The 25,009-nt window shown below is 38.4% G+C and overlaps 1 protein-coding gene across 6 annotated transcripts in view; it reads right to left on the reverse strand.

The window, feature by feature from the left end:
- Positions 1–25,009, reverse strand: part of SIK3 (SIK family kinase 3) — a 243,932-nt gene that overhangs the window by 89,336 nt on the left and 129,587 nt on the right. For all 6 annotated transcript variants that reach the window (XM_079105415.1, XM_079105416.1, XM_079105413.1 and 3 more), the window contains exons 2-3: positions 17,607–17,723; positions 13,749–13,812 (exon numbers count right to left, since the gene is read on the reverse strand). In XM_079105415.1, the coding sequence (XP_078961541.1) occupies positions 13,749–13,812; positions 17,607–17,723 (181 nt within the window). The remainder of the gene's footprint in view (positions 1–13,748; positions 13,813–17,606; positions 17,724–25,009) is intronic.

Genomic DNA, 25,009 nt, shown 5'->3' on the forward strand with positions numbered 1-25,009 from the left:
GAGAGACTGGTTAAAGGCCACTGTAATAATCCTAGCAAGAGCTGACTGTGTCTTAAACCAGATTTTTAGTGATACAGCTGATGAAAAGTGATGGAATCCAACTATCTGAAGGAAGAGTCGCCAAGATTTGCTGATGGATCTGATGTAAGGTATAATAGAAAGAAAGGAAGAAAGTACAATTCTGTGAGGTTTTGGATGTGAGAAACTTGATGAAGGGATTTACCATTATTGAGATAGGAGGTATGATGAAAAAAGATGTTGGCTAAATGGAAATGAAAAGCTGAGTTTGCATATATTAAGACTGAACGTCAGCAGGGCCCGATGGCTAACGTCTATAATCCCAGCAGCTCCGGAGGCTGAGGCAGGAGAATCCAAAGTTCAAAGCCAGCCTCAGCAACAGCGAGGTGCTTAAGCAACTGCGGGAGACCCTGTCTATAAATAAAATACAAAAAAGGCTGGGGATGGGGCTCAATGATTGAGTGCCCCTGAGTTCAATCCCCAGTACAAAAAAGACTGAATGTCAGCTGGGAACAGTAGAGCACGCCTGTGATTCCAGCCACATGGGAGGCTGAGGCCAGTCTGAGCAATTTAGCAAGACCCTATCTCAAAATAAAAAGGGTTAGGAATGTAGCTCAGTGGTAGAGCACCCCTGAGTTCGATTCCTAGTATCAGGGGGAAAAAGTTAAAGCATCCATTTGACATCCAACTGCAGATGTCACATAAAGAGATGGAGATATAAATCTAGAGATTAGTGGACCTGTAAGGCTAGAAATTAAAATCTCTGAAGTCAAGAGCTGACTAAATTATGTAAATATGCATGGGTAACAAAAGAGATAAAAGCAGCACTGAACCCAGGAATGTTCCAAAATTTGGAATTCAGAATTTCTAAGGATGTGGTAAAAGAGTCATTAGAGGAAAAATGATAAATCAAAGGACTAGAGACTAAGTTACCTACTCTAATTTCAGTAAACAACAAACTTAGAAATGTGAAAAACAAACAACAACAAAATACCTATGAACAGTGCTATAGGGGAAATAGGTTCAAAGTAAAGAAGAAAAAGGGAACTATCTGGCAAAATTAGAGTACAGCTCACAGAGGAAATAATGGTTGCGAGGGTCCTGATAGTTAAGCAGGAGCTCATAGGTCAAAGAACGGCAGCAGGATTTTCATATTCATGTCCTGATACCTGGTATTTATAGTCACCTTTCCAAGCAATTCCTCTTAGACTAATGATTCCTTTATAGGTCTCTTGAAGTAAAAAAGACAATATTCCATGAGCAATTAGGAAGTAAAGTAAGCTCTTTAAAGTTCCCACAAACTTCACATTACTATGGTACTTGCTTGAACAATTGGTTCGCTGCTTTCTGCCTCTCTTGTCTCCTCCACATTTATCAAAAATACTAAAACCCAGTTCATAGGTTACTGTTCCACCTGGATTCTGCCAGTCACTTAAGAAATGTCAACATACACAAGGAAAACATATTTGACAACTTAGATTGAACTTACTTTCTCTCCAATGAAAATTCCACTGAAGTTCAGCAACTCCACCTATGGTCACATGTTGGACTAGTCTTTGCTTGATATTATTCTGCCTCTGAAATTCCAAACCCTTACACAGATTGACTATCCCTCACCAAAAATGTGTGGAACCAGAATTATTCCCAATTTAGTTATTCAGATTTTGGAATATTTGTGTAAATTTTACTAGTTATCATACCTATTCCAAAATTTGAAAGGTTCCAAACTTTGAAACTTTTCGATTACCTTGCTGGCACTCAAAAAGCTTTATTTCAGAGCTCAGATTTTTGTATTAGGGATTGCAATATACTTCCCTTCTCATGACCCTCTAGATCAGCAGTGTCAAGCAGAAACACATGTATGTAATTTAATATTTTTAGTAATCACATTAAAAAGTAAAAAGAATCAGTTATTTTGAAATTAATCTGAATAACTTATTTAACCCAATACTTCAAAAAATCACTTTGAAAGGTAAATGTTATCTTTTTTTTCTTTTTTGAAAATCAAGATAAGTTTTAATACATTTTCATTTATTTTATAATGTAACTTTTCATACGAACTTAACTTTTTAAATAGTGGCTTGCTGAACTGGGCACAGTGGTGCACACCTGTAATCCCTGCAGTTTGGGAGGCTGAGGCAGGAGGATCGAGAGTTCAAAGCCAGCCTCAGCAATTTAGCAAGACCCTGTCTGTAAATTAAATATGAAAAAGGGCTGGGGATGTGGCTCAGTGGTTAAGCGTCCTGGTTCAGTCCCTGGTACCAGGCAGGGCCGATGGCTTGTCATTTCACATACAAAATTCTAAATTTAGAATGGCTGAACTTCAGTGAAATTTACTGGAAAGGCAGGCAGAAAGGGAGCCACCAAAGAGACCCCAGGTTCATGCTGAACAGCCCAGGTCCCTTACCCTCACCTCCTCCCCCTGCCCCCACCCTGGACACTCTGCTGCACTTAGTAAGTGTATTTTTTTTTTTTTTTTTTTAATTTCCTAAGTCAAATGCAGTTTCTTCTAAAATTTGTTTCTAAGGTCAAAAACCCTTTTAGGACTGTCTTTTAACAAGGACTAAAAGGTAAAGGACTTTATTGCATCAGAACTTGAGAAGTGATGAGTCCACACTTTCTTTACCAGCCTCAGGGCTCACCTGGATCAGAGGAAAGCCAAGGTGGATCAGCTGTCCCTCAACCTACAAAGTTACCTTCTTTTTTAAAAAATAATACTGCCTTCAAAATCCAGTGTGTATTTTACACTTAAAGCATATTACAACTCAGATGATAAACTGTCTACAGCCAAAGTGAAATAGTTTTTTTTTTTTTTTAATAGAAAAGTATTTTACATTGCATATAGTGAAGAATTTGGTATTGCCCAAAGAAAAGTCTGACCTTCCCTTGGCTTCTAGGATAATCTTTGGACTGCTGAAATATTATGCCAGCTAGGAACATTTGTTTGCCTGGGAGTCTCCCATAATGCCAGAGAGTCTAACCATATGGTTTTAAAGGGTTGGAAATGCTAGACCCATAAACCTCTACCTCTTAAGGTAGAGGCTGGCTACACTAGAAAGACCAACAATGTGACTTGGTGTGGACATAGAGATCCATTAGATGAGCAGTCAATCAATCAATCAGGCCCATGTAAAATTAAAATGCTATACACAAACTCTTCCCTCAGGCAATACTTTGCACATTGTCATGCATCAATACCAGGAAAATAACACATCTGTCTCCAAAGGGAGACAACAATGAAATCTCCCTATTTGGTGCTTCTCCTGGCCCCTGCACTTCTTCCCCTGCTTGATTTTAATTCATATACTTTCTCTATAGTAAACCATGAGTACATAGCTTTCAGATAGTTCTGTGAGTCCTTCTATCAATTTATAAAATCTGAGGGTGGTTTTGGGAATTTCTGAACTTGCAACTGGTTCCAGAGTGAGAAAGACCTTGAAGACTGTGCTCTCTAGTTTTGTGACAGGCTAACTCATGCAGCTGATCTAAAACTCTTACACAATGCCTCAGTTTTTCTGCTTAAATGTAAATTAAATTAAATTAAATATTCAGTTAATATTTTCAATCATGCAAGAATGGTCAGTGCCTACCATATCACACAGCGTAGTTTGAGACTTTTATTTGAGACCCTTTTGAATGTTCAATACACTTGCTTTTCAATTTCATCTAGACCTGTAGCTTTTTAAATTTTAATCTAAGATCATTCATCCCTGTCATACTTGTATCCCTTGCTCTACTTAAACCTAAACCCAAAAGCCCAAACATTAATTACATTATTGCTTGTGAACTCAATATTCTGTCTCTTCTTCTGTTGCACATGTCTTATAAACTCCAAATACTAGATCAGACTAATTGTCTGTCTTATCCCAGTTACAGGTGGTTAAGCACGGCTGGGAGTGGGGAATCATTAAATCCTATATAATGGAATAAGAAGCTCAGGGTTTCCTATCTCTAGGGCCTTTATTTTAAAAAATATTTTTTAGTTGTAGATGGACATAATACTTTTATTTTATTTATTCATTTTTATGTGGTGCTGAGGATCCAACCCAGTGCCCCACACATGCCAGACAAGCGCTCTACCACTGAACCACAACCCCAGACCTCTCTAGGGTCTTTAATCAACTCTTTTAGCTGTTTTTTTCTCCAATTTTTTTATTGGCTCCTTATGGTTATGCAAAATAGTGGGAATCGTTGTTACATATATGTACTCGCACACAATACGATTTTGTTGATTTCTTTCCCTGGTACCTTCCCTGTTCATCCCCTCCTCAATCCCCTTCCTTTATTCTACTAGTCTCCCTCTGTTTCCATGAGACACACACCTACACCTTTTTTCTCTCTAACAACTTCTTCTTTCTGAGTTTGGCTGATTTCACTAAACATAAAGCTCTCAAGTTCCATCTATTTTCCTGCAAATAATATAATTTATTTCTTCTTTATGGCTGAATAAAACCCATGGTGTATTTATACCACATTCTCTTTATCCATTCATCCAATGAAGGACACGTAGGCCAGTTCCACAGGTGGCTACTGTGAACATGGGTACTTTTATTCTTGATAACTTCCTTCTTCATGTCTCTTATCCATGTCCCTACACTCTCATCCTTAACCCTCAGCTTATGACCTCGCCTCCTACTCCAAAAACGAAAGGCACGAAGCACTCTGCCTCACATTCTTCTACCTGACTACAGCCACATGTATCCTTTATTTTCTTCTACTGCAAGGTCACTTCCTTGCAACTAGCACAGAGCTCAATCACCTCCTATTTTCCTCATGGATCTTGCTGTACACATTATATTTCCCACTTCAATTACTGTCAAACTCTTCTTCTTCACTCCTGTATCTTCATTCTTATCTATAAGCAAGTCTCCTGTCTAAACAAATCAAAATAAACTGCCTCATTGCTCCTTGGACTAAGAGGATTCGAGATTTTACCTACATGCAAGCTAACAACATAACCTGCCACAGTTGCATGGAAGGTGACAGAAGATATGAGACCCCTAGTTCAGAGAAAAAAGCCTGTTGTTATGCTTAAGACACAGTGAGCCACACAAACATCAACGTACTTGCTTCAGTTCTGCAACCTCTAATTCCCACGGGTCAATGCAAAGAGAGTCAGGTGACAGCCACATAAAGCTGAGTGCATCACAGGAGAGGAACACTAACCTGAGGGAACTCACATCTTTTCCAATGGGCAATAAACAGACCTATTTATATGCTCTGAAGGGAGATACTCTTTTCCAAGACTATACAAACATCCTTAAAAATAGAATCTACAGCAAAGGACCTCAGTGCCTTGCTCACAAGACATTAAGAAATGTGAGACACCCATGGAGAATTCTCTCCCAATAACCCTGCATCCTGTTCAGACTGTTTCCCTTGTGTTTTGTTTTGTTTTTGTTAACCAGAGCTAGTATTATCAAAATACTAGTCTTAGATTATGCCTCCAAAATGGGTTTCCAATTTATACAAGCTTAATCCCTGTGATACACAGAAATGTCCCTCATTTGTATCTCTACTCTCTTCCCCTTATTTGCAGCAGTATTTCATACACATTACATCTATTAAAAATACAAACCAAACAATATTGTTGTATTTATTACTAAAGCAACTGCAGAGATTTCCTTAGGCTGATGCAGTTTTTCTCCTACACACTTCCTTTGTGCCATTATGTGCAGGTATGCTACAAACACATTGAAGGCTTCATTATTTCATACAACTGACTTTTTAGTAGGCTAAGAGAATAAAGGAGCAAAAATATGCATCTTTTCTTTTATAATTACAAAATTACTTCCACTGGTGTTGAGTTTCTGGTTCTAGGGTTTGGGGTTGTTTTTGTTTGTTTGTTTCATTTGTTTTTTAATCTTGTGGGTAGATTCAGATTAACCAGCTGAGTCACTTGCTTTCAGCCTGAAGAACTTCCTTTAGTGTTTCTTGTAATCATAAAGTGAATCTGTCAGCAAAAATTCTCTCAGACTTTGGTTACTGGGGGAAAATCTTTATTTTACCTTCCTTTTGAAAGATAGTTTAAGATAAAGGAGTTTGGTTAACAGATTTTTTTCTTTGAGCATCTTGAATGTTATCCCATTGTGTTCTGATCTCCATTGCCTGGGCTGAGGGGTCAGATGCTATTCTTAATTGGGGTTTCCTTTAGGTAATGTATCATTTTTCCCTTGATGCTTTTTGTATTTTCTCTTTGCTTCTGACTTTCATCATTCTAACCATGGTACTAGTGAATCTCTGTGATTATTCTACTTGAGTTTCATGGAGCTTCCTGAACATGGAGGTTACAGTGTTTCAATAAACTTGCAAAATTTGTAACTATTGTTTCCTCTAGGTTTCCTTCTTCCTCCTCTCTCCTGTCCCTCCTTTTGGTACTCCCATTACACATATATTAGTGCAATTGGTGGTGTTGCACTGTTATAGTTTGGATCTGGAATGTCTCCCACAGTCTCATGTGTGCAAAAGTGGGGGTTTGGAGAAGTGACTGGATCATGAGAACTCTGACCTCATCAGTGTATTAATCCATTGAGGGCTGAATGGACTGCTGAGCAATGAGACCCCGTTGGAAGAAGTAGGCAACAGGGTTTATCTTCACTCCAGCCCTTGCTCTCTTTCTCTCTCTCTGCTTTCTGGCTGCCATGAGCTGAGCAGCTTTCCTCCACCACATACTTCCTCCATGAAGTTCTGCCTCACCCCAGGCCCAAAGCAATGACACTGACCTACCATGAACTGAAACCTCCGAAACTATGAGCCAAAATAATTCTTTCCTCCTCTAAGCTGTCTTTCTCAGGTGTTTATCACAGTGATCCAAAGCTGACTAACATACCACATTTCTCTGAAATTGTTTGTTGTTCTTCATTGTTTTATTTATTTATTTTTAATGTAAAAAACTGTATTTACTTAGAAGGATTCAGAATGTCAACAAAACAGCTGCAATTTTTTTTTTTTTTTTTGCAATTACAGAACAATGGTATTCATTTAACAGAACAGCAATTATTTCGTATGAGCTGTGTTAGAAACAACTGAAGATGGAAAAACTACTGTTCCCACATATAACTAATTAGTGCTGTGCACCAACAAGAACCTGCTTTAAATTTCCATGTGTCTAAAGACACAGTCAGTAGTGTGTTAACTATACAAAACAAAGACACTGTACAGTTTAAAAACAAATCTTATACAGTCTTACATTTCAATATTTTTCTTTAAAAGGAGTGAGTTGTGTGAGGGGGGGTGTTAAATGCTTTATAGACAAGAAAAATAATTGCGCTAGAACCAACTTATTCATCATCATCTTCATCTTCTTATACCTCCTTAACCTCTTCATCTTCCTCCTCTTCCTTCTTTTTCTTGCTTTGTCAGCCTTGACAACTTCCTTTTTTGCTGCATCAGGTTTTCCTTTAGCTCAGCAGGAGCAATACCTTTTTCATATTCTTCCTTCAGCTTAGCAGCTTTCTTTCCATAGGGCTGCTTTTCATCTGCAGTGCTGTGATTCCTCATCTCTCCCAATTTCTTTGCCATTATCACCAATAGTTAGGCCAGGATGTTCTCCTTTGATTTTTTAGGCAATACTCAGAACAGAACAAGAAGAAGGCGGATAGAGGCCTTTGGGTGCACTGGGATCCTTGAACTTCTTTTTTTTCCCCTTTAGGAGTGATACAGGTTTTCATTTCTCTTTCATAATGGGCCTTGTCCACCTTTGCCATGTCTTCAAATTTTCCTTTCTCTTTAGCAGACATGTCTTCCACCTCTCTGAGCACTTCGTAGAAAACTCTGAGACAGTGACGGAAACATCTGGGTAGCTGCTTCTGTGCTCCTCCCAGCAAGAATGCACACGATGACATTTTGCCTCTCGGCCTCTTACGATCTCCTTTGTCCATCTTTAGTTGTTTCTCCTCAGTGAGGCACAGGTGGCCCAGTGCCCATCCGGCTCTCACTTGCCCCGGCGCTGTCTCTGTGAAGCTCAATGTACTGCAGTGACTGAGCCAGAGCCAGACACAGCCTCCTTGCTCTCTCCGCTCTCTGTTCTTCATTGTTTTAAATCTCTATTCTTGAGTTTGCATAATCTATGTCAATCTATCTTCAAGTTTGCTTTTTCTTTCTTCTGTCACTTCAAATTTATGGTTGAGTCTCTTCAATAAAATGTTTTATTTTATTTATTTTACTTAACTCCATAATTTTCATTTGGTTCTTTCTTCATAATTTCTCTTTACTAGTATTCTCTATTTTTTAATATATTTTTTAGTTGTCAATGGATCTTCCATTTATTTATTTATTTATTTATTTATTTATTTATTTATTTATTTATTTATTTATTTATTTATATGTGGTGCTAAACCTTGAACCCAGGGCCTCACGCATGCCAGGCAGCCACTCTGCCACGGAGCCACAACTCCAGCCCCTGGTATTCTCTATTTGAAGAAATATTATTTTTATACTTTACTACTTAAATTGTAAGTTACTTTATTTCTGTGAACATGTTTATAAGGTCTCTTAAAGGTTTTGCTTTTTCTTTTCTTTCTTCCTTTCTTTTTCATCCCCCCCCCCCCCCAAAAAAAATCTGACATCTGGTCTCTCTTGAATAGGCAATCTATTGGCCTGCATTTTGTCTACAGTATGTAGTTCATATTTTCCTGTTTGTTTGTATGCTTTATGGTTTGCAGTTAATATTGGGAAGTACGCATTTTAGATATATATTAGAGCACCTCTAGGTACTGTAATATTTGTCCCCACTTTCAGGGGCTTATCATTGTTATCTGCTCATTCCCTTATTTAGTGACTAGCTGGACTCTCCATGAATTTCATTCCTCCACATATACAATATTTAGCTTCTATTTAGTATTATTCCTTTGGGAGAGAAAGCTTTGCTCTGCCCACAGTTACCCTTGGAGCATTGTGGTTTTGGTAGGACTCTGCTGCTTTTCCAGACTAAACCCAGCTTTTAAATTCCACTAATTGCTGGTTGATTGCTCTATTGTTAAACAATGCCCTCGGGCAGAAACTGGACTAAGAACAATACTATCAAATTGTGGATCCTTGGAAGGAATAGTGTCTAAGATCAGTGTTTTTGACTTTTTGCTCTGACTCTAGGAAAAGATTTTCTCTTATTGCCTGGTTTTCTCCTGCAGAACAGCAAGTTGACAGTTTTTAAACAGTGTCCTAAAAGTCCTCTCAAGTGTCTTTTACCATAATTTTCACTGTTCCTGAGAGTACAGTCTGCACTGAACTTCTTTACTCTCCTCTTGCAAATGAAGTCAGTTCCCTTGGGAAGAAATTAGGTGCTGTTTCATAGTCTGTTTTTCTCCCCAGGCAAAATATAAGATTCAGGCCTCTGGAGGTGGGAATGGGGACACCAGCAAAGTTCGTGCTGAGGGACACTCAGTCTAGGAGCATCAGGAGAACACAGAAGAAAGAGAGGGATAGCAGCCTGAGGTCCTCTCAGTTTGCCTCTCCTGGCCTGAAACCATAGTCTTATGACCCCAGGCAAGAATAATCTGTGTCCCAGTATTCTCAGTATGGTACAATCAAATTCTAAAAGTAGGCCTGGGCAGAAGAAGGGAGCCCCCACCTCTCAAGCGCAGTCCCCTTGGACCTATTCTCAGTAAAAAGGTCACTGCGTAAAGGACGACAAATGCCAGTGGCCTGCTCCTCCTGGGAAGAAAGCCATCTGTGCAGGTGCTGGTAGAGAGGAGACATGGTTGTATAAGAACCAACCAGAGTGTACCTCCCATCTCATGGAGCCCACAAGCAGAAAGAAGAAAGCAGTATTGGTTCGAACACCACAGATTATCTCATTTCCTATCAAATATTCACAGATGTTCTTGAGGAAGTGTTTCTTCATTTGCTGTTTGTCTTTAGGTCCACTTTCATAGACTTTAAAATGCCTGGTTTCCATTTTTTAATAGTTTTTACCAGTTTCACTGGGCAGTGGATCAGAAAAGTCCACAATCATGCCAGAGACTGGTCTCCTGTTTGTTCTTTAACAAAGGTAAAAGGAAGCATGTGCCAGGGCTCTATGAGTGCCATCTCATTTCGTCTACACAATGAAGTAACTATTGTAGAGCTGGCCTTTATAGATCCTGAGGTCAAGAACCAGAATTATGGGTAATTTGTCCAGGTAAAAGAGCAATTGGTGGCAGAGATCTGATTCAAACCTAAGTCTAACTACCTCTAACGCCCACTTTCTTGACTAAGCATCTCCTCTCATCATCTACACGGGTACAAAGCTCACAAAATTAGAGATCACAAGATAGTTTTATCCTGCACAGTCTCAAGAATTTCTTCAGCGTACTACATTTTCTTTCTCATCTGGATCTTTTAAAATAATATCAATAATATATTTACGCTCATGTAATTACATGGGCATTATATATATAAAATGTGTTATATATCTCTTTTTAAAATAATATTATCATAAGTACATTCTGACCCAGGCTTGGTGGTGCACACCTGTAATCTCAGTGATTCGGGAGGCTGAGGCAGGGGGTCTACAAGTTCAAGGCCAGTCCCAGCAACTTTGTGACACTCTGTCTCAAAATAAAAAGAAAGAAGTGCCAGGTGCAGTGGCACACACCTGTAATCCCAGCAATTTGGAAGGCTGAGATAGGTTGATGATGAGTTCAAAACCAGCCTCAGCAAAAGTGAGGTGCTAAGCAACTGTCTCTAAATAAAATACAAAATAGGGCTGGGGATATGGCTCAGTGGTCAAGTGCCCCTGAGTTCAATCCCTGGTACCCACCCCCCCCAAAAAAAAAAAAAAAAAAAAAAAAAACAATAGTTAAAAGGACTGGGGGTGTAGCTCCATGGTAAAGCACCACTGATTCAAACCCCAGTACCAAAAAAAGAAGAACGAAAGAAAAAAAAAGTACATTCTATTTGCCTCCCTTGAGCTACATTCCCACAAAGAGTCCATGACCAGAGGACTATTACCTTTTTTTTTTAAGTATATATTTTTAGTTATAGATGGACATAATACCTTTATTTATTTATGTGGTACTGAGAATCAAACCCAGTGCCTCACACATGCTAGGTAAGTGCTCTACCACTGAGCCACAACCTCAGCCCCCTTCCCTGTACTTTTAAAATCTGCTTTCCCAGTATGGAGATTCCTCAAAAAACTACAAATGGAACCACCATTTGACCCAGTTGTACCACTCCTTAGTATACATCCAAAGAAGTTAAAATCAGCATACTATAGTATGCAGCCACATCAATGTTTACAGAAGCTCAATTCATAATAGTTTAGCAGAGGAACCAACTAGATGCCCTTCAACAGATGAATGGATAGAGAAAATGTGGTATATATACACAATGGAGTATTACTCAGCCATAAAGAAGAATGACTATGACTTTTGCCAGTGAATGGATGGATCTGGAGACGTTCAGGCTAAAGAGATAAGCCAATCCCAAAATACCAAAGGTTGAATGTTCTCTCTGATATGAATAAACAAAAAAAGGGGGAGGAGGTGAATAACAGAAGTTCATTGGATTAGAAAAAGGGGAATAAAGGGAAGGGAGGAAGGACAGGAATAGGAAAGACAGTAGAATGAATTGGACATAATTTTCCAACGTTTATATGTGAATACGCAACCAGTATAACGCCACATCGCATTCAACTCCAAGAATGGGATCCTAATTAGAATATATATGTATAGTATGTCAAAATACACTTTACTGTCATGTATATCTAAAAAGAAAAAAAAAAAAAAAAAAAAAAACCTGCTTTCCAAATTAGGCCTAGTGGTGCACGCCTGTAATCCCAGCAACTCAGGAGATTGAGGCAAGAGGATTGCAAGTTCAAAGCCAGTCTCGGCAATGTAGTAAGTCACTAAGCAAATTAGTGAGACCCTGTCTCAAAATAAAAAATAAAAAGGGCTGGGGATGTCACTCAGTGGTTAATCCCCTAGATTGAATTCCAGATACAAATAAAATAAAATAAGCTCTGCTTTCCTAAAGAGCAGGGTAGATCTGATATGCCCTAGGCTTGGTTCTTAGACAGTTACAAACACAATGACACAATCTTTCTTCCAAGATTATCACTGCTTCTCCATCAATAAATGTCTTTCTGTGAGATAAAATAGTCAACAGGAAGCTCACAGATTTGAGAGATGTTCTGCTTTTTTATGTAACAAAACTTATTTAAAAAAAAAAAAAAAAACAACCCAGTACCTAGATAATGAAAGTTGTCCGTGTTTTTGCATACATTTGCCATCTGAATCAAAGCAGTCTCATCATAACCTGGCCTGGCACGTCAGGTCATGGTGTACTTCCTAGCAATGTGATTGCTCTTTTTCTCTCCTTCCAAATAGTCTCTGACATACTTTAGTTTTCTGGTTCATGAACTTCCATAGAACAGCACCCTCAGGAAAATGCCTGTGGTCTCCACAATGCTTCCATGATCAACTCTGCCCGGTAAAGGTTACAGTTTTGGTCCCCAGGCTAGTTTCTTCTTGACCTGTAACACTATTCTTCAAACCTTTTAATGTATTAATTTCTTTGAAACAAAGTATTCCCTCCAACACTATATAGTGTTGTTCATTATAAATTTCATTCCATCACTACTAGCTTTAGCATGAAATAAGTCCATCAATGAAGCTGATTAAAGACAAATTAAGAAATGCCTGATTCTCCTTTAAAAAGGACTAGCACTTATCCTAAAAATACTTTAGACAAAAAAATATCAGATTGCTGGGCAAAGTTTAAAACTCACAGGCACACACATTCAATATTCAATGCAGTCACAGAGGTCCTATCATTAGTAAGAATGTTCCGCTTTAAAAGTGATTCCATGCTTTTAAATATATTTTAGCTTAGTAAGTGTTCATATGTGTAAAATTAAAAATAAATCTAAGGGGCTGGGGCTGTGACTCAGTGGTAGAGTGCTTGCCTAGCACATGTGAGGCACTGGGTTCGATTCTCAGTACTACATAAAAATAAAATAAAGATATTATGTCCATCTACAACAAAAAATATTTTTAAAAAATCTAAAAAAGAAATTAGATAAACCTAAAATATACAAAAAGAGATCTTTCTCTATATTTAGTTGCCAAGAGAAAAAAAGACACATGAATTTAGATTTCAAGGTTTACCCTTTACCTCTACTTAGTTCCATTTACCAACATTACCAAAGAATAAATTTTTGCTAGTTTTTAGCACCTCAAAGAGTCAAATTTGCCAGTAACAAATTCTCCTGCTTATTTCTGATGCTGTGATAAAGCCAAGCGTAAGAGAAAAAACTTCTACTGACAGCAAAAGCCCCAAATCACATCAGTCTTCAAGGGGAAATGTGAGCACATGGTAAGGAATACAGTTACATGTTATATTTAAACAAAGTTTAAAGACTGTGTGGGGTGAGAAGTCTGCTCCACGTGTTGCCTTCTCACACGACAGAGGCCCACACACCTGTGGGAGTTCTGTCATTCTTGGTGACCTAGGTCAGAACCTGACAACAGGAGAGACCCTCAGTCATCTAATCAGAAGGGATGTTTGGTATTGGAGATCTTCAATCTACACAGTCAACACCTGATTGAAATAAACAAAATACCCCGCTAAGAAAATAAAGATTTAACTAGGTGAATGAAAAAAATTAAATTACTCTGTTGACAGAAAATGACAGTCCTAAGGACAGCATCAAGTGACAGCTGCTCAAGTGACAAAGGCATTGAATGGCTATTTTAGGTTTGCCACGGTGTGCTAAATAACTGTTTAAAGAATGCAACAAATGTACTTACCAAATATTTCCCCTCCACTAGCATATTCTGTCACCAGATAAATCATCCGTTCTGTTTCCATAACCTGGTGTAAAAGAAGGAAAGCAACAGTGACACAAATGACAGGCTGATTCCATAGGAAGAGAAACTAATGAGTCCTCTTTTGTCATTTGCAATGAAGTATTAATGACCACACTGCTTAAAGGAAATTCAAAGCATTGGGGGACAGGTATAAATGTTATTAAGAAAGGGAGAAAATGGATATCCAAATTCCCAAAAGAAAGAAACATTTACTACTTGAAAGACAGGATCCTTTTGTCTTTCTATGAGGTTTATACTTAAGTTCACATTCAACATCAATCACTTGATGCTCAAAGATGCCCCACCAAAAATCTAACTAAAATGAAAAAAGTCTTATTAAAAAATAAAGGGAATCATTTAAGAACTGTGCGAAGGTCACATAGGGCTTTATTTTTTAAATGGAAATGATATATTTCCTTTCCACTGCCCATTTATTAAAAAAAGGGAAAAATAATTTAAAGTATCTTAAAATAAGATAAAAAATAATTTAAAATATATTTTTTCTATGTGTGTTTTCTCATTCTTTTTTACTAGAGCATTATAATTATACACAGCAACTGAGTTCATTCCAACAAAATCATACATGCGTGGAATCTGACCCACTCCATTTCAGTCCCCATTACTTCCCTCTCCCCGGCTCCTTCCGTCTACCCCACACTCCACTCCACTGATCCTCCCCTTGCTCATCCATTTATCCATCCTTGATTGATGCTTTCCACACACACATAAAGGTGAAATTCCCTGTGGTATGTTTATATATGCACATATGTGATTTTTCTAAAATTCATTCTATATTTCCCCTCATTTCTCATTCCTCCTCCCTCCTTCCCAATCTCTTTTTTCTCCATGATCTTTCCTATATCTTAAATATCAACTGTTTAAGTCATACAAATTATCCATTTGTGTATATTCTTGGTCCCTGTTTGCTACATTTTTTTAAAAAAATTGTGTGATGCATTGTCACTCCTTTCTTCCTTTTTACCTTTCTCATCAAACATTTTAAACAAATACACATAAGCGTATCTTACACATTATAGACATTTTAAACACCCAGTATACAAACAAGAAACCAAAGGGTCTCCTCTTACCAATCCCCTTCCTCTCACTTCCCCAGAGAAAATCCATTAATAATTATCATACATCCTTCAAAAGCAATGCTATATAATAAAAATATAATATGAGCTGCATATCTAGTAGCCATATTTAAGAAGTAAAAGAGGAAAATAATTATATTTTACTTACCTCCATATGTCCAAAATACTATCTTAAAAAATTGTAAACTGCTTCAGTTTTTACATTTAAGTTAATTAAAATTAAATAAAACTTAAAATTCAGTTCCTTAGTAACTCCGGTCACATTTTAATATTCAACAGTTACATATGGCTATTGTCTACCATTCTACCATATTCAATATGACAATTCTAGACTTTTACCATCCTGCAGCTAATTAAATTCTTTTCCACTTTCTTTTGTATCTTTATATATTAATATCATACATGGATGGTATTTAATGCATAAATCTATCTCCTCTTTTAATAGCTTAATATTACTCCACTGTTATGAGTACAGTGAGAGATTTTCAGTTTTTAAATCTAACAGCTGTGTTGTTGTTCTTTTTTTTCCTGTGTTGTTCTTTTTTGATCTTTTTTCTTTTAAAAATGTTGTCCTGGTGGTATCAGTCCACTGTACGTTACATGTTCTAAGCTCTCTCTACATGTTAACTTATATGACAAGAAGTAAGTCCTCTGGTGGCACACGCCTGTAATCCCAGTGACTGGGGAGGCTGAGGCAAGGGGATCACAAGTTCAAAACCAGCCTCAGCAATTTGGCAAGGCCCTAGGCAACTGATCAAGACCCTGTCTCAAAATAAAAAATAAAAAGGGCTGGGGATGTGGTAAAGCACCACTGGGTTCAATCCCCAGTACAAAAAGAGAGAGAGAGAGAGAGAGAGAGAGAGAGAGAGAGAGCGCGCAAGTGCTCTAAATATATGAAGGTATTTAGGAAAAAAATTTAATTAGTGTCATATTATGAATTTCACAGCCTTTTATTAACTGCAAATATACTTTTGTTACTAAAAATTTTTACAAGCTCAAAATCTGCTGTTTCCTACATAGTTACCTATATTTGCTCACTCTGAGGAAACTGACCTGAAAACCACCTGATATCATATGCAGACTTTTTGCCAACCACTCACATTGGCAGCTAGAATTTTCTACTAAAAACACTAGCTGCCCAGAAAACAAAATGAAAAGATACTGTCCAAGGCCATGACTGAAGGAGAGAAATGTTTATAAACTAGTGCAATCTTGGGTAAGATGGGTAAACTTGCAGAAGTAAGTTTTAAGGTTAATATCTACAAGTCAACTTCTTTGGAAAGATCAATCTAAGCTCTACAATTATGTTTAAGATGATTTATTTTAAAAGATGAGGTCAAGAAGTTTTTCAATCTACCAAGATAGGAAGGAAGTCAAGGTTACAACACCTGTAAACTCACAGTATACTCAGGTAATGCTAGAAAACTTTCACAGGGTTGCTTCTTGGGCAGAACATAGATGCTGTTCAACATAATTTAGTCTAATAAATTTCAACAGGTCTGTTCCTGCTGACCTACTTCATTCCATCATGTGAACAGCTAATGCCAGAGAGCTGTAGCCTTAGTCATAAAAAGTGACATCATAACGTGCTTTCTTTTCCATAAAATTAACAGGCTTAAAGCAAGCCTGCCCACTGTGGCATAAGCATGCTTTCTCCAGTCTTACACGTGGTCCCATGTCTGGGTCAGAAAGCATTTACTGCAAAGTAACATCAGCAAACAAACTGAGTGGGTGGCCACTTCCTTCAGAAGTTAAGAGATGACTGTTCTTGTGGAAACCAGTGAGCAGGACTTGCCCTGTTCATAAGCAAAGCTCACTGTTGCCAACACGCTGCAATTTGAGAAGCACCCCAAAGCCCCACCTCTCCCAAAATATCTCTTCCACCAGCCAGCTAAGGCAATGCCCTAGCCTCCTATCTGACTTCAAATTCCAATGATCAGATTTACTGCTTCGGCATTAAGGCTAGGGAATCATTTTGATGATCGCATGAAACATTAATGTTTCTTAGGAAGGTAAGAAAACTAAAACAGTAATTTCCCCCTGACATGGACTCCATCTCTGAACAAAAAGCTAAAATGCCACCTTGGAAAACTAAAGCCAGGACCTTATTAGAATAGGAAAGAGGAAAAGGGGTAGGTTTTATGTGTGTGTGTGTGTCTGTTGCTGGAGATGGAACTCAGTGCCTCCCAAATGGTGCTAGATAAGCATTCTTACACTGAGCTATCACCCTGGACCCAAGAGGTAGGTTTTGCCTGATGCAAAAAAATACTTAAAATATCCTTTACCATCGTAATTCATAACACAATCACAGAAATTAGTATTTAAATAATCTTGCAAGAAAAAGGTATTGATTTCTAGCTTTTCATCTCTCAAAACTATTCCTTTTGGGTTTCCCATCATGTTTTAGGACTCTGACCTAAATAAAATAAGCTCTCATCATCTTCTGAATAATGTTTTTGTGCAATTCTTGCTAAGGAAGACATCAAGTTTTCAAGAACAAATTAAAAAGACAGACCTGGGTAAGGCAGACCTCAGTAAAGAGCCAGGGGAAACTCGACAGAAGGGAAGGGAAGACAAAAGGATGCACGTATGTAAAAAAAAGTAACAGATGTTCACCCAGCCACATTTTCTTCAAAGGCAGTCTTCAATACAACAGATTGTCCTGGTTCTTCACAGCCATTCACTATACCCCTACGCATCCTACCTGGTAGAGCCTGATGATATGGGGGTGGCAAAGCATCTTCATAATTTGAACTTCCCGGAAAATCTTCTTTAAATTTTCTTCATCCAGCTGGGTCTTATCTATGATCTTGATAGCAACCTGAAAGCAGAGGAAGAAAATTTACTCTGCTGCCTTATAAAAAATTCACTCAAAACAAAAAAAATCCACTTTAAAACATTATATTCTGCAAAATATAATGCCAGTTTGTTTTGTTTTGTTTTGTTTTCAGAATGTCAATGAGAAAAATGAATTTATTTGTTTTAAAAAGACAGGAAATGGAGTCCTTGAAAGTTCATCTCAAAGGAAAGGACTCCAAAAGCTAGTGGGTCTTCTGCCATTTTTTAAAATGGCTATACAGTAAAACTCCATGACAAAATATTTCATTACTCCATAGATATGGTTACAGTCTGGGTCAAACCATGCTTCAGTGCACAGAATAGTACATAGGGTCTCCTGTAGGTACATGACATTTTAGTAAGATCCTACCAGAACTTTTGCAGGGGCTTTCCATACTTTGCCAGGGGCTTATGTAATTCAACAGTGGTAGTGGTGGTAGTGGTGGCAGCAGCCATACCTAATGTTTACTGTGCCAGCCATAATTCCTGGTGCTTTGCAGTACTAGCTCATTTAAACTCACAACACCATGTTATCACACACCTGAAGAGAGTAAGTAATTAACCCAAGATTAAGTAATTTATAGTTAGAATGGGGTAGAGCCAGGTTTAATAATCTGAAGATCTTTCTGTACCATATATACACTGCTTCAGCACAAAATATGTCCTTCCATTTGGTCCATCATTCTGAAGACACCTAACGGCACTCAAAGTAGAAGGAAAATGAGAACTTTGTTATTATCTACTAAACTTCATCATTCTCAGTGAAATACTCAAAACATTTGTTTTGCTCCCAAAATACCTGCCTATCTCATTTTAAATTACTTAATCAGTACATAATCAAAATGTGTTAGATGAAAGGCCAAACTAGACAAACTCTAATATTCTCTAACTCTTAAAATTTCAAGATTCCATACACTGAGAGAAGAAAAGGAAATTTATTAAGGAAGAAGAAAAATAAGGGGCTGGGGTCGTGGCTCAGTGGCAGAGCACTTGCCTAGCATGTGTGAGGCACTGGGTTCAAACCTCAGCACCACATGTAAATAAATAAAATAAAGGCCCATTGACAACTAAAAATATATAAAGATTTTTTTTTTTTTTAAAGGGAAGTAAAATTTCAATAGTAAAAACATTTAGGTCAGAGGAATAGTTTGTATGGAACTATACATGGTAGATTATTTAAATGTATGAATGACTAACACAAAGGTAAGTTTATTTGGAATTGTTTCAGATGTCAGAATAAGATTAATGGGAAAACAGCAAAGAGAAATTTCAGCTTGATTCCAAGAACACTGCCTTGCCTGCTGGTGGAATGTGATGAAATGAGCTGGGTGTAGCTCCAGCTACAAAGCTAACCAAGACACTTGAGGGAGTTCACAAATCAACAGGGGAAAGAGATGTGTGATACAGATAATATCACACTGCAAGTACGATCAATAGGGCTCTGTACAAGCTCTGTGGCAGAAGAGAGGATAACAAAAGACCTTCACCTGGGGGAGAAGAAACAAACATAGGGAAAGAATTCACTAAGAAAACAGATTTGGGGTATTGGGGACTAAACCCAGGGACACTTTACCACTGAACTACCAAAAAAAAAAAAAAAGGAAAAACTCCCCCCCCCCCTTTTTTTTTGAGAGACAGGGTCTCAATAAATTGCTGAGATGGCCTCATACTTGCAGTCCTCCTGTCTCAGCCTCCCAAGTTGCTAGGATTACAGGTGAGCACCACCATGCCTGGCTAGAAGTCAGAATTTGACAATAAAAAGCAATGGAACAGATTGAAAAGCAAAGAATTTAGTGAGGAGAAATAGCAGAATCATCAACAAATCTTAACAACTGTTTGATCTCCTACAAGAAATCTCAAGCCATATGACCCTTGACCACTAGCATACCTACTTATCACTGCCAGATCACATACAGAACATTAACTACAGCAACTGGTGTGGCATCTGCTCCTGCTTCTTCTCTCAGGACAGCTCCCAAAACAAAATTATCAAGGCAACCATGTCTCTTTATAGAACAAACACCTGGGTCTTAATAAATTAAAATTTTGAAAAACCTTAAATATGAATGGAACTTTATAGTGTATGGAATACTTTCATATACCTAACAAGCTTAGAAACTCACAAGCCAATGATCAGGTGTGCTGGAAATGGGTTGTAAGTGACAATGGAACACCCCTGGTCTCAGGGAGCCCCATCTGTTCACTCCAGAAGAAACACAATTCTCTATGCATGTTCCCGTGTTGGGAAGCACTCGTGCTGATCTTAACAATGGGGGCTTAAACAAAGGATTGTGGTTGAAATTCCCCATCTTTTTCATACTCTACCAACTGATGGCATTGATGGAGGGTGGGGGAAGTCATCAAAAATGACCAAATTTTTGTACTATTTCATCCTCAGGAGAGTATGTTACACTGTAATTGGAGGAGTCATACAGCAGGGCCTGTGATTCACATTGGACTCTGAATTTCATTTGTTTTCTCAGTCTGAGGACTTTATAAAGGTAAACAGAAAGCCAAATCTAATTATCTCTGAGAATAAAATTGGCTATTAAGATCTTATAACATATGCCATGTACCTTATAAAAATTATAATTTAATACATATAAAAGTATATGTGTATATATAGTTTTACATTCTATACTAAGTGCATCTGTCATCATATAAAGGGAATACAGTCCTACATACTTGTTTTAGTCAGTTTTTTCATCACTGTGACTAAAAGATCTGACCAGAACAATTTTAGGGGAGGAAAAATTTAGTTGGGGGTTCATGGTTTCAGAGGTCTCAGTCAATGAACAGCAGACTTTGTTCCTCAGGGCTCGAGTTAAGGCTGAACATCATGACAGACCATGTGGTAGAGGGAAGCAGGTCACACGGTGATCAGGAAGCAGAGAGACTTTAGGCTCCATACACAAAATATATACCCCATAGCCATGCTGCCAATGAAACACTTCCTCCAGCCACATCCCAACCGCCTCCAGTTACCACTCAGTTAAACTCATCAGTGATTAATTCACTGATTGGTTTAAGGCCAATCATTTCTCCTCCAAACCTTCTCGCATTCTCTCACACATGAGCTTTTGGGGGACATTACATCTAAACCATAACAAAATGCATTCTTAAGTTTTGGGGGAAATTACAACAAGTATAAATTGTTACTGTAAGATGGAAACAGAAATTTGGGAGTAGAGGGTTACTGGGGATTGAACCCAGGAGCACTATAACAGCACTTTGAGATAGGGTCTCACTAAATTGCCCAAGCTGGCCTCGAATTTGGTCGACCCCCTGCCTCGGCCTCTCAAGTCGCTGGGATTACAAGCATGTGAAAACAGGCCTGACAAACAGAAATTTTATGACATAAAACATTAAATTTCTGTTTATTCTCCAGTGCAATGAGATTTAAAATTTCACAAAACACTCAAAGGTGAAGCTTTGCCAAACAGTTGAATAAAGTACCAAAAGCAAGGATTCTGAAGTCAAGATACATGGATTCCAAACTTTTAAATTATTTTTTTTTTTTTTTTTTTTTTTTTTTTTGGCGGTGCTGGGGATCAAACCCAGGGCCTTGTGCATGTAAGGCAAGCACTCTACCGACTGAGCTATCTCCCCAGCCCCTAAATTATTCTTTAATGTGTAACATAGAGCAAGTTATTAAATTTTTTGTAGCTTCCTTTCTTTTGTAGCTTCCATTGGCAACAATGGAACCTTATTTAAAGGGTTGTTGAGAGTTAATTAAGTAAATGAATGCAACCTGCTTAATAGAATACCTGGAAAGTGTTAATCATGCAATACAGTTGTACCTTGGTTTCACTGTTTGCAGCTCCAGTTATCCTCAGTCAATTATGGAGTAAAAATATTAAATAGAAAATTTCAAAAATAAACACTTCAGGGCTGGGGTTGTGGCTCAGTGGTAGAGCACTTCCCTAGTACATGTGGGGCACTGGGTTCAATCCTCAGCACCACATAAAAATAAATAAATAGAATAAATTCTTGTGTCCATCCACAACTAAAAAATTTTTTAAAAAATACTTCATAAGTTTTAAATTGCACACCATTCTGAAGAGCATGATGAAATCTTGTACCATCCTGTTTGTGACATGACTCATCCCTTTGTCTAGCATATCAAATATGTATATGCTATTCTCCCATTAGTTGCTTAGCAGTCAACTAGGTTATCAGATCAACTATTATAATATCACAGTGCTTGTGCTCAAGCACTCCTTATTTTACTCACTAATGGTACTGAGGCACTAGAGCAATGATGCTGGCAATTTGGAAATGCCAGTGGAGATGCACTGTGTTGCATGATGAACACTTTCCAGAACAGAAGTTATAAAGTTGAATGGTGAAAGTCCTCATCATAATAAGAAATTGTGTGCTGAAGTTGCTAAGAACTACAGTACAAGAAGATTTTAATGGAGAACATTCACAATTTTTAATTGCAGTATACTTGATAAAATTGTTTTATTATTAGCTACTGTCAACCTCTTATCGTGCCCAATTCATAAATTAAACTTTATCACATTATGTCATTATAGGGAGAAACAGTACACACACACACACACACACACACACACACACACACACATATATGGTCTGGTACTATCTGAAGTTTTAGACATCCAGTAGGGGTCTTAGAATGTATCACCCATGGATTGGGGGGGATGCTACTGTATACATTAATTACAGATACTACTATTGTTATTTTAGTTTTTTCCAGAATCAAATCCTAAACTTCAGGCAATCTTTGGCAAGGATTAGATTTGCTTCACTAAGCAACATAACTCTGGATCGAAATTACATTGATTCCTTATTCAAAGTGCAAGTTGGGGGGCCAAAAGGAAAAATAGCTAACAATTTGTGGGCAACATTCAGAACTAACTGATTGCTGCCAGCTGATGTGGGAAGAACATGGAAGGAACAGAGCTGGGGGAAAAATGCATTCCATTCAGGAAAGTCAGACTGAGCCACAGAATGGACCCACAGCAAGGCCTGACCCTGAGGGCTGTGCCAGAGAGCGAGCAGCCAGCTTCTTCACAGCGGGCCAGGCTCCCCTGCAATCCTCACTAAGAAGCTATAACACCCAAGAAGAAAACTTGATGCCATTTGGCAACTGCACTACTGCCTGATAGGACAATTTAATGGGGAAGCAACTTCTTGAAGCTCAGCTCCTAACCTTAGGTACAAACTGGAAAAGGGAAGTTTTCTAAAAAGCAAACAAACAAATAACTCAATGGAATATAGAAAATATTAAGTCAGAGAGCAGGGGGCTGGCATGCAGGTATGACTATTTCAAGAATACCTGAACAGAATAATGAGCAAGAATTTTCAGTTACAGATGAGTGGAGACTATCTAACATAGGGTTTAGCTGAAAGTGCATACTAGTTGCTTGAAAAATGTGCCTACAGCAAAAGTAAATCAGTAGATAAATAGAAGGCAAACTCTCAAAGAATATGTTTTTAGATTGGATCTGAAAATCTGTGATTCACAATACACATATAACACACACACACACACACACACACACACACACACACACACACACACAGAAATTATAACAAGAATGAAATTTCCAACACATTACCAACAGACTATTATTTCCTAAGTCCACCTATTCTGCACAGAATTCTTCAATCTTACAAAATGCATGATTCTGTGAATTGACACTCTAATGTTAATTAAACATGGCACTGCATCAAATATGTTGCTAAATAGATACAGATTGTGAAAGTCCTCAAGAATCTCCCTCCTCAAGACATTTCCTTTCAACAAACTCTTCCTTTTAATTTGGCATATGGTAAGGAAAAAAATTAAATTCACATCATGCCAAGTCATAGTTCTTTATTATTCATTCTAGAAGGGGGAAAAACAGCATTTCCTCCTTTTAGTTCTCACTTCTAAACCCACAGTTTCTTTTATTTTCCCCTCATTTTTGCAAGCAAAGTAATGGTCGTAGTGAATAAAGTTTAAAAAGAAAAAGTGATTTCTTCCCAACAACAGGCAATAATTCACTTGCATATTCTGATACCACATTCACAGACAAGATAAGGTGAGAAAATAAAAGCCAATGAACCAGGGAGAAGTTCATTATTAGGATAAAAACAAAACAAACTTCCTCCTCACCATTCCCCATAAAAAATAAAGCCCTACAAGCTGAAGATGGCGGACTAGAGGGAGGCTGCGTTCCTTCTCGCCCCATAACTCCAGTTTCAAGCAGGATATCTATTTCTCGGTGAGGCAGTTTTGCTGCTTATCGATCCCCTGCTGTTTACCCCATTTGTCTGCTGTGATCACCTGCAATCTGCCAGCATATCAACGCCTTTTTTGAGTGCAGATTGCTCACTGTCAGGCACCTATCATCTGCCATTTGCCTGCCTCTTGCCTGTCCATCGCCTGCCTTACACCTATCCATCACCCAACGCATGAGGTTCACCTCCTGATCGTCAGACAACAGTCAGCAAACTGATCGGCCGACCACCAGTGGAGCACCAGCTGCCTGCTGTTGCCTGGAAGTTCACTGTCACAGTACCTGCAGGTTTGATTACACTTGGCTGCCGCCATTTTGAGACAACAGCCAGGACCCCTAGGACCTCTGGATGGACTGACTGAGCCCCAACTCCAGGATCCCTCAGCCTGACCGATCACTCCCTGCCTCTGGGGCCCTCACATCGACCGACTGCTCCCTGCGGCCAGGACCCCCAGACCAACTGACTGTGTCCTAACACTGGGACCCCAGACCGACTGATTGCACCCGGCCTCCAGGATCCCACAACCACACAACCACACCAAACACACCCGACCTCCAGGACCCCTGGCTGACCACGGCCACATGCTGAGCTGCAACTCCCCATTTGCCAACACATTTCAAAGCCAGTGCGGCCATCTTGGATAATCCTGGAAGCTATAGCTCCGATCTTTAGGTGGAGCAAATCACATCCTGAGAAGCCTGCTGGAGGCTTGAAGCATATTGTCAGGTACCTCTCCTGCATCAGGCTACTGAACTCTGGGAGGTTTCATTACTATGACAGTTATACTGTAGATTTTCTTTTTTATCCTTATTGAAAAAGTTTAAGTTTTTATTTCTTTACTTTTCTTGTTCTCTTTTCCTTTTGTTTACCTGTGCCCTCAGAGTCTCTTTCTCCCTTTTTTGCATGCTAACATCCAATTTCTTTTGATTACACTCTCACCCTCTCTATTATCTAGAACTTCTGTATATTCCTTTCTTATTCCATTAACAGCCACATTCTACATCCCTCTGCATCCTCTTT

This window comes from Sciurus vulgaris, assembly GCF_902686455.1.
Source record: "Sciurus vulgaris genome assembly, chromosome: 11".
Taxonomy (NCBI): Eukaryota; Metazoa; Chordata; class Mammalia; order Rodentia; family Sciuridae; genus Sciurus; species Sciurus vulgaris.